Source organism: Pollachius pollachius (genome assembly GCF_949987615.1).
Source record: "Pollachius pollachius genome assembly, chromosome: 3".
NCBI lineage: Eukaryota > Metazoa > Chordata > Actinopteri > Gadiformes > Gadidae > Pollachius > Pollachius pollachius.
The window spans coordinates 41,667,064-41,678,392 of NC_136936.1; the positions used below are offsets into that span (position 1 = coordinate 41,667,064).

Below are 11,329 nucleotides of genomic sequence, written 5' to 3' on the forward strand. Positions count from 1 at the left end.
AGGGATCCTGAACAAATACATTTATTTAAATTGTATTTGTATAGCACTTAATCACAGGTACAGTCTCAAAGGGCTTAACAGGCCATATATTTGTGGTCTGTGATGCAGGCCCTGCAAGTCAACACTGTTCATGAGAACAAAGTATGACATGTACATTCGTTCCAATCACTGAGACAAACGCTGATATTTGAATCTTGCTTGAACATATACACACCTACACTGAAATAGTATTGGGTAGCAAAGAACAATGCTACACTCAACCTAGGTCACTTATAGCTCCTCCAGACAAAGGACGCAGGTAGGTGGTGTTAGGAATCCGGCTTATTGTAAAGGTTTTATAATGATACAAGACCTGGTGTGACTGCCATCTGGGAGAACTCATTGAGTATTGACTGTTTTTACCTGTGCACACTGACAACTTAATGTGCAACAGGTGTGCAGCCTCACGCCATCCCAGATTCCAGTCAGACTCAGTCATCCACATTCGCTCTCACATACTGTATGGTTAACCGAGAAAGAAAATGATTTTTTCACAGAGCATATGCAAGACTATTCCTGAAAGAAAAGCTATCCATTTCTAAGAAATGTTTAGACTTTTACTACCTTTTTTGATTAACACTTATACTAAATAACTTAGAAGTTAGGTTTTTGACCCCATTAATGAAGTAGCCTCTGATAAAAAATGTAAAACCCTTATACTGCTAGATTGTATAGATATATGAAATATTTGTACATATACACCCCGTTTGTTTAACTGCTTTTGTGACCCTATGAGCTAGTTATCAGTGGATGTTAACTACGTCAAAGTCACAATTGGTTTTGTTTTATCAGGGAAAATATGATGCTGGAATGTCAAAGGGTAGTTCAAACAGGGTGTGTTCAGATATAGATCCGTTTGACCGCATGTCTTGTGCTCACATGCCATGCCAACTCTTTTGTCTCACCTGTGCTTTCAGACATCTAACAATGTGTGCTTGTAAAAGGTATCGTTTATCTAAAATCTGAATCCATGTGACATAATTGAATTTTAAAAATGCAGTTCTTCATGAGTCAACAGATGTCTGTAAATGTATTTAATCTGCCTTTTAAAAAAACAAAACACATAACATTGCACTATGCAACTGTATTGTAAAGTGAAACTCAAGTAGTAAGTAAGGCCAGTTTGAAGAGGTCAAGACAAAAACATAAGTAGAAAAAGAAATGTAAATTACACATTTATTTTACAGGGGATTGAAACACCATCATTCATAAAAAGAAAACATAATTTTAAGTCATCCATAAAAGCACAAGAAAGTTAGCCAAAAACATACAATAATAAACAGGTAACAGATAAGACACGATTAAAATGGAATGCTTTTCTGCATTCATACGTCTTGGCATTTCAGCACACATCGTCTGAAAGAGGGTATCGTATCACACTTATTGTAGATCTCTGGAAAAAACGTTAAATGTAACCAAATATTCTGAGAGCATATTTGAAAAGATTCCTCTTACTGCCATAATACAAATATTTGATTCACTTTAACACTGCTATTGGCACTTTAACATCAATACAGTCAACAATGTTTTTTTGCATCAGTAGACGATTTTCCAGTGGGTTGGCTGTTCGCATTCTTTCTCTTGATCCCCACAAAACCGGTTATATGTGGATTTAGGGTCGAAGCCAAGGATCTCACGCTCTTCGTGTATTCGGAATGAGAACGTCGATACGGAGGTCCCAATGAAAAATCTGAAAAATGTGATGTATATATTATTAAATCATAATGAGAAGTAATTAAAGCATAAGTATTAAATAATTATTTGGATAATAGACATCATTTAATTGTGGGTTAAGTGTCTTGATCAGGGACACATCAACAATCAGTGTCAACAACAATCCAAGCATACTCTTAGTTCAAAGTGGCCACCCCTCATGAAACAAATCAAATAATCAGTGGGCACCAACCATCAAGGCCAAACCAGTTAAGATAAGAAGAAGAAAAACTTGGTCTGTCACAAGTGACAGAAATTCATCTTTATTAGGGCAGGTTCAATTTACACAAAATAAATAAATAAATACATACAAGACAGAGACAGTCCAAAACAATGACAATAAATGAATGCCAAAAAATGCAAGCAGTGCAAAGGGATGAGTGGAGTGAGATATGTTGCCTATTTGTGACTGTTCAGTGTGGTGATGGCAGTGGGGATGAAAGATTTTTTGTAGGTGTTTTTTCGTGCCAACGGGACCTTGTAGTGTCGACCTGATGGCAGTGAGTCAAAGGATTGGTGGAGGGGGTTGGGTGGGCTCCTGTGTGATTATATTGGCTTTCCTGAGTACTTTCCTGGATGTACAGTTGTGGTAGGGGGGTTTGGGGAATTATTTTGCCGGCCTGATTAACTATACAGGCAACTTTTGTTTTGTGCTTGATGGTGAGGGTATTGTACCAGGCTGAGATATTGAAAGTGAGTATGGATTCAATGAGTGAACAGTAAACCACAGTTAAAATGTCCTTGCTCACATTAAAAACTCTGAGCTTCCTCAGCAGGTGGAGGCGCTGCTGGGCCTTTTTGTAGACAGAGTCAGCATGCTGTGAGAGGGACAGAGATGTGTCCAGCTCTGTCCCAATGCTGAGGGGTTGAAACATTTCCTGTGAGCTCAGTGTTCCCCTGCTCCGACAGCACAGCTCCTTTGATTTGTCAATGTTGAGTTCCAGAGAAATTTCCTGGAAAGTTGTGACCAAGGTGTTCACTGTCTGATGGTAGTCAGACAGTGCTCTTGTGTCCGTCAAATGGGCTACTAAGGCCATGTCGTCTACATACTTTAAAAGAGTCATTCCTTCTCCACTGCACGAGTTGTTGTTTGTGTTAACGGAGAAGAGAACGGGGGATAAAACACAACCTTGGGGGAAACCATTCACCTGCACTTGTTGTGGCCTGTCCTGTAGAAAACTTTTAATCCATAAAATCAGTGTGAGGTGGACCTGAAGCTCCACTAGAAAGTGCAGCAGTGTGAATATGTGTAAAGTATTAAAAGCAGAGGAGAAGTCCATAAATAAAATCCTTGTGTGGGGGTTTGATGAGTCCAACTGTCTGGTCACGGTATCCAAAAGGGTCAGAGTTGCATCTTCTACTCCTCGTTTGGCCTTATAGGCAAACTGGAGTGGATCCAGTCTTCCTGCTACCATGCTGGAGAGGTGGTGTCCTACAACTCTTTCCATACATGTGCACAGTACCGATGTCAGGGCAACTGGCCTAAAATCCTTTGGGTCTTTGGCATGTGTCTTTTTTGGAATTGGAATGATGGTGGTTTCCTTCCACTGGTAGGGAACAAAGCTTGAATCCAGAAGGCTCTGAAAGAGCTTGGTGAAGACTTCACTTAGCTGAGTGGAGCAGTCTTTAAGCACTCTGCCTCTGAGCCTGTCAGGGCCAGGGGCTTTGTGTGGGTTCACTCGGCTCAGAACAGAGGCCACCAGCTCCTCATCTACGACGACAGCCTGGTGGAATGGACTGGGGCTTGGGAGGGTCCAGCTTGTTGGTGTACTGCTGCTGTTGAACCTGCTTTAGAAGTAGTTAAGCTGCTCTGCAAAAGAGGCGGGGTCTGAGCAGTTGATCCCTGCAGGTTTAGGGGCTCTCCCCATCATGATGTTTAACATGAGTTTGTTTTCAATCTTGTCCTTGTAATTTATTTTGGCAATCTAAGCCGTCCTTCTTGATATTCAGGTTTAACTCATGATCCAACGCTTGCCAGAGATGGTGTATCTTGTGTTAAAAACACTCATCCCAATGACTGAGTTTGATTTTCACTTCCTCATCCCATGAAAAGAATAAAGAATTTTGAACTTTTGAGTTTTTAAACGAGGTGTCAATCTAAACCGAGCCATCATTGGAAAACAGAAAATAAGCATTTTAAAATCATATCATAGAAATAGTACATTTAATTTATATAGTGCTTTTCGTGGCCCTCAAGACCTTGCACCTACGTTTGAAATTATCATAAAAGCAATTAAAACATATACAACACAACCTTAGCCAGACATTAACCCATTTGTACCGGCTGCTGCGCGGCGCAACATTGTATCTAGTAGATACAATGTTGCGCCGCGCAGCAGCCGGCACAAATGGGTTAAATGCAGTTTTAGAAAGGTGTGTTTTGATTATTGTTTTGAATATGGACTGATCGGTGCCATAAAGGATGTGTTTGGGGAGCGGCGTCAATAGGGAGGGTGCAGCTATGGAGATGGCTTTGTCATTGTCCACATAAGCAATGCATTATGTAAGCGGTAAGTCCTATTTTGAACTTTGGACTACTATGTGACACGTCAAGGCTTAAATAGCTGTCATTCAAATCAGTAGGTCATTGTTTTTAAGACAAAGAGAATGCACCAAAATATCTATGGAAAATGTCTGCACATTGCATTGTGGATTTTTGCAACATATACATATGAGACATTGTTTGGAAAAACTTACCTGGCATGTGCACAAATCCACTGGTCAATTATGGCCACTCCTCCATCTTTAAGGAGCTCTAGATCGTCTAAGGTTGGCTCAAAACGAACCATCTCTGGGAGCATCCTCTTCAAATCCTCCAGCTCTGTGTAGACAGGTGTTCAATTTAGTGGGCTCGGTCTGCCTTGATGTCAGGTGACATTGGGACGAGTGAGTTTAACACAAGACACACCATCTCTGGCAAGCACTGGATCATGAGTTAAATCTGAAAAATGTGAGTTGCAATTAGGATGGCGCTATGTGAACTGAATGTCATGAGCATTTGGTAAAAGAAAAAGAAAAAAAGGGACAGATTTGTGAAATGGATGAATGGTGGATAAAACACGGATGGAACATGGGAGTGTGTGTGTGTGTGTGGGGGGGGGGTGATGCACAATGGTTTATTATACCTGAAAAATCACATCTGTAAAGATGGGAATATTTCTCTAGTGACACATCTAGGCTTGGGACAATATGAAAATTTCATGTCACCATAATCCAGGCCCAAATAAATGTGATTCATTTATAGTGAAAAACAGTAAAAGGATGTACAGTTTCAGTCTGGGAGGCAAGCCACCAGCCTCTCTGAGCCTGCGCCATGGTGACAGACATAGGTTATCCAATAACTGGAAAGATGTGGACTCCCCCTTGTGGCCAATTCAAAATAAATCCGGAAATCAGTATAGGATTGTTTGTTAGTGAACTAGGCAGTATCTCAAGTAACTCAAGTGAGGATATTCATATCCTCACTTATTCCAGTATCCCAGATTATTAACTATTGCCTCATTACCTTCATCATCTGCATCCGTCGCAACAAAGACCTTGTTTAATTTGTGCTTTTTCATCAGGGTACGGATCTTCTTGACTGCGCCTTTGAGGCTGGGCACGTCTTTCCTGTGACCCCAGACGAAGTCCTTTCGGCGCAGGTGTACTCCAAGATAAGCCCCACCTTCAGCCGAGCCCAGCTCAGCCTGGGCCCAACAAAATCCAACATTGGGGTAACGGTTAGTATACATCCACAGCCAACAAACTACGATGGATATAAGGTTTAAACCGGGCCGCATCAAGTGTACCTCACCTTCATACGAGTCCAGTCCTCGTTGTACACAGTGTGGTCGCTGCCGTCAGTGGAGTTGAGGTACTTGGCCCGGAAATCATCTCCAATGAGCCGTAAGTGTTTAGCAAACACCATGCTTCGTCGCGTCTAGGGTGAAACATGATTACAAGCAGGTTTCAACCTGAATTATTCCATTATCAAGGGTTAACATGCCACAAGTCAGCTTCAATGTTGCTGGTAATGTCCATAAGATGGTTGCTTGGAAATCGCACGCTAAACGATTCAAGTGATTGCACAAAGATGTCCCTTGTCCTAGTCAACTGGAATGCAATATTTGTATAATTTTGGAAAATGACATCAGGAAGAAAATATTAATTACATTGATTTATACACGAGACATGAAAAAAGATTAATATTGTTTAGATATGACACCTACATGATATCACCTACATCCTCATCATCACACAACAATGATCACACTTACACTCCAGTAGTCCTTGCCAGCATAATGGTCATGCAGAACGGTCTCTGCACGGTCCAACATAACTGATCTACAAAAAACATTCAAAGTAATTTGTAGCAACAGGCAGCGGCTGGGTCAGTCTCCCAGTCCAAATTTGCTACTGCCAATAAGGGCAAGGAAAGATTCTGGTTGGTCCTTGCACTTAAACACTGATCTCTTAGTTCAATGGTTAGTTATACTTAAGTATGATTTGAGGTGTTTTACTCAAAAACATATGTTTGCTTACCTGTACCTTTCAGGTTATTATAGATAGCACCAGTTGTGTGCAATCGTGTGTGTTTAAAAGGGCATAAAGCTTGGCATTGTACTGCTATTGTAAGGCTGTGCATGGACTCACGTGGCTGTGATGTTACTGTGGAGGACGGGGGCGATGATGGAAGCGTGGCCTTGTGCAGACATACACATGACTTTGTGAGCCCGCGTCTCCTCGTAGCCCCAAAACCAGCCCCTTGAAAGGGAAAACAAATACGGTACTATGACAACCATTTTGGAAATCTATGGCTCTTTTTGAAAAGGACTGCACTGAGAACCCAGCTTGGTTCTTTGTTCTTGTTGCCTTTATTCCACTGAGTAAATCTTGAGTTTGTTTTTTAAGTTTAATGAAGAAAATCTTAAGAAATAAGCTTAAGATTTGTGAATTGAATAGTTTTAAATGATCATAACTGAATAAAATCAGAAGGTCATTGATATGTGCCCCCACACACCTCTGCTCAATTGTAACTAGTTCCTAAATATTTATATCAGAAATTCTGATTTATTAGCTGGATTGGTTGCTTCGAAGCTTTTCCGACACTGAATTCAGGTTGTTTTATGAGACCCTTTGTTTGTTCAGGTCTCAATATCTAGACTGGATAATTGGTCAGAAGGCCAAAGCATAGAAATGGAGGCATGATTACTGCTAGAATGTTTTTGTCTCAAAAATAATCCTGGTTAAATATCAAAGTACATGTGGTAATATTAATCTAATGCAAAGTGTTTAGCGTGCTGCTTTTATGTTGCTGAACCTCTGACTTATTTCTGCTGCTAGCACCTCAGGTTTTTGCTGAGCACCCTGGACCCCTTCACCTCAAGAAAAAAAAGACAATAAATGTAGATGTTCTACAGAAAAGGGTGCAGTGTGCTGTTCTGCCAGTGTGGTGGTACCTGTAGAAGCCCTGTTGATCTTTGGAGTACATTAGTTTGTCAACGCAGGGACGCTCGTCTACTTTCTCCTCCCACTTGCCATCCGTCCATCCCTCTGCGTAGTTCTGCAGTACCAGGACGTGGTCAACGAACGGGCCGCCGGATTCTGGTTCAACATAGGATTGCAAGAAACATTTGTTAATAACTGTTTGTGCAGTCCCAAAGCAAACGGTAAAGACTTAGCTAAACCACAATGGTTTCAGGCTGCAAATGCTAGCTTTGGCTCAGTGCAGATCCTACATAAATGAAAGGAAATAGTCAGAATGAATTAAAATATAGTCCAATCGGTCCATTTAAGCCATCCAATCTACAGCATGTGCCCAATAAAGGTGAGGAAACAGTGGAATAGAAGAGAAAAGTTTAGCTTAAAATAAGTTTTTACTTTGTATGATATTCAATCAAAAATTACTAAATAAAATAAGAATCTTCTTTGCCTATGCAATCAACAAATAAAAAAAACATTTCACATGAACATAGGCCAATGTCCAGATTTGGTTAATATTTACTGAGCAGAGGAGGAAAAGGGTTGCATGCTAACAACAAGGTTCCGGGTCAGCCTCTAGTCTCACCAGCTATGAAGTCTTCAAACTCCACGACAGGCACATTGACCTGCAGGCTTGGGAGGCTGAAGAACTCTGCCCAGGGGATGCGAACCTGGTGGATGTCGGGGCTCTGCCAGTGATAGAGACGACCCCACGGGGGCAGGACCAGGACCCAGTCCTCTCCATCCTTCCTAAGGGTCTTCACGAGGGATGCCATGCGTATGTAGACGTCCCTCCTCAAGTTGAAACCCTCAGGTGGGTTCACATCGTATAGAAGATACCTAGTAGACGTTATTTGAGTATGCTGATGTAGCCAAATACTTCAGCAGATGTAAACGAATGTGGCTACCGACATGGTCAGAGTAGACATCCACAGATATTGCGTTATGAATTCTGCCTCATGCACAACGTCAAAGTTTCGCATATGTGTAGTATTTATCAAATGCTTTGGATTATTACAATCCTTACAGTCTATTAGTTGTGAAACAATCGACATCGTCATTTACTACAACAAATACATTGAAAGAGATAGGAGTGCATTTTGACATTAACCAGTGTTATAGTCAACAAGGATAATAACTTATTCTCAAAGCGAATGTTTGAATATAGACAGCTAGCAAACTTACCGTATGTCTCTTGCTCTAGCCATCTGCGAGTTGACGGCGTGACTTGCACTGAACACGTCATCATGAGTACTTACTGTAACTACGCTTATATAAATTAAAATTGCAGAAAGAATATATTTAAAAACAGATTGTCTTAAAAATATCAATAATAATGCAGTGATCGGTGCCCTGTGCGCCATGTTTTTTCAACCGGCCACGCACTTCCGGGTGCAGAAAGCGTCTGTGGTTGCTAAGCAACTATATTCACATTTTCTTAATTTACATTTGTTTAAAGATTATTCTTTGAAATACTTAAAGTAATGAAGGTACATCATTTTATGTTGGTACATCATGATTTTTGGTGCATCTGAAAGAAAAAGTAAGCCGTTAACCTAAAATGTTATCAAGTCTAACTTTATAAGCAGTATAACGCTTACATTACTCGGCATTAGGCTACATAATTATAGTCAATAACACCAATATAGAGATAAGGCCCACTACCATAGAAAAAAAAAGTCAAAATCAGGAAGAAATAATATAGAAAAAATAAGTAATATGTAAAAATATACTACCTACATAAAATAAATATTGTGTATACCTTCATATAGACGTATACCTTTATTATAGACCTATACTTCTATATAGGTCTACATATAAAAATCACTGGGGAATTATCATTTTCCAAATATAATTGTTTATTTTTATTTATTTTTCTTAGACTTCTATACTATCCAGTAGGTAACATGTAGGAAATTGTCAAACATGTAATAAAATAATTTCTACTGCAACATACAGCCTTTCAATTGATGATTGGATTGGTTTTTAAATATATAACAATTTCAGGAACTTGGTTTATATAATAGGTCCATGGGTTATATGCACGATAGCATGTGGTTCAACCCGGTACTGCCACCTTGTGGTCACTCCAAGACCGCCAGTGTTCCAGGCACCTCGTCGTAAATTATCTTGAAGGTCATAGTATTCACCTAAAATAACAGATGAAGATAGTATTTAATACTTGAAAATAGCTTGCGGTGTGTATACAATATTCATTTTCTATTAATCCTAACCATTGAACTAACTGGCTGAACAACTGGCTTACTCTGTTCAAAATAATACATACAACTCCAACTGGTGGTCCCTATCCCTGTCAACAACTATCCAGTTGTTATAGTGTGTGTGTGTGTGTGTGTGTGTGTGTGTGTGTGTGTGTGTGTGTGTGTGTGTGTGTGTGTGTGTTTGTCCGAGAGACATTTACATGGGTAACTGCATTAACCTATCCCATTTGTCACATTATGTAAATATCCTGCTTCTTCTAAACTAATAATTTTATTTACACTTTTTAGTAATTAATTTAAATTATTAAATGAAGATGTAAGCTGGTGGGGGAAAAGAGTAGGAGGAAACCAATCATTGATATGATTAGATACTTCAATAATGTAGAGGCTGAAGATGGAACCTATGCATGTATTAAGGAAAACTTGTGACAGGAGCCATCTATAACTAAGTAACTAACTATTTTATAAGCTCGCAATATAACAGCGACAACAGCTTTTGCTTTATTTACAATGAGAAGCACTTGGTTGCATCAAAAGTAAGTCACTGAAAAGCTATGACTTAGTCATAGTGTTGTTCTCAGGGGCTGCAGGGGCTGAATGTGGCTTCTGGGGGGATTGGAGTTGATAAGGACAATCCACCTCAGCTGGCAGGCAGGAGGCGATGCAAATATAAGCACAGACGTGATGTGACCTGTATCCACTTCTCAAGTGGGCGTCTACTGAACCAGTTCCAGTTTGTTTTTGTGATTTTGCCAGTAGTGAATTCCAGCTGCCAGTAGGAAGGTGATTGCACCTTACACAGCTAGCTTCTCTAGCAAGCCACAAATGTTATGCGAACGGACCAAAACTACCTTGTAAAGCAGAACTCAGTGAACTCTCTGCGACCAACGTTTGTCTTCCCTGTCATCTTAGTCAAGGGGGAGTTGTATGTGTTGTAACATGTGAACTAAAGGCTGAAATTGGAACATCAATACCACCCACCCTGTTTGTGTGGCAGACAGTTTGACCAAAACATTTTTAATTACTCTACACATTGCCCATGACTATAATTCTATTAAACTGGGTGACAGCAGGCACTGGAAATTCAGTCATGTTTTTTGGATATCATCAACATACTCATAAATAGCTGGATTCATTTTGTACTTTTTTACATTATCAAGAATGTCCAAAATGAGGCCTACTTCTTAAATGTGATGCCTGACCATCTACTTATAGTTTTAAGAAGAAAAGATGTACCACCAACAGCACTCATTTGTGGATCAGGTTTAAGGAAGTAAAGAAAGAAGTAAAAAATGAAAAAATATACAAATAAAAGTTTGCTTCAAGGTCTGGGTGATATTGTTTCATGGAAAGTATTAATCGCTATTGTTTTGATATTGCTGCATCATGTAGCTAATACAATTCAAATAAATGGTCTGCACAGAAAGGTATAGCTCTTTAACCATGCATGCACTACTTCGCTGTTGAAGAAGGAAAAATGAAGAATCAAACATTGCCAAGAAGAGACAAGAAAAGAAGAGTCATGGTCCATTTAATTCACATACCCTATATATGGTTATGTGTGCGATCATGATGCTGATGTTGATGATGTAGGCGTTATAGTGTGATCACTGTTTCCAGTAGGGCTCTGGTGCATTCCAACAGAAAATGTTTCATACACTGGTATAACAATACAATATAACAAGAAATAGCATGCAGAGCGGACTTCGTGAGCGAGCCATATTATTTTAACATTAACATTAGCGCAAATAAATTTTACTCTGCAATTCTTAGCCATTCTTAGCGTGCTTCATAATACTGTTTTTTCTGGTTACCAACATCAAATATGTAGGCTACTTCCTATTATTAGGTCACTTTTTTTTAACATTGGCTCACTATTTTGTTAGTATTTCACT

The 11,329-nt window shown here is 39.7% G+C and overlaps 1 protein-coding gene across 1 annotated transcript; it reads right to left on the reverse strand.

Moving 5' to 3' along the window:
* Nucleotides 1-1,125: 1,125 nt before the first annotated feature.
* pofut2 (protein O-fucosyltransferase 2) lies at nucleotides 1,126-8,576 on the reverse strand (the record flags this gene model as incomplete). The annotated part of the gene is made up of 9 exons (XM_079731791.1): nucleotides 1,126-1,729; nucleotides 4,450-4,573; nucleotides 5,258-5,438; nucleotides 5,546-5,671; nucleotides 6,009-6,075; nucleotides 6,385-6,495; nucleotides 7,191-7,335; nucleotides 7,799-8,052; nucleotides 8,398-8,576. The coding sequence occupies 9 exons, from the start codon at nucleotides 8,574-8,576 to the stop codon at nucleotides 1,576-1,578; spliced, it is 1,341 nt and encodes a 446-aa protein (XP_079587917.1). The 3' UTR covers nucleotides 1,126-1,575.
* Nucleotides 8,577-11,329: the final 2,753 nt, after the last annotated feature.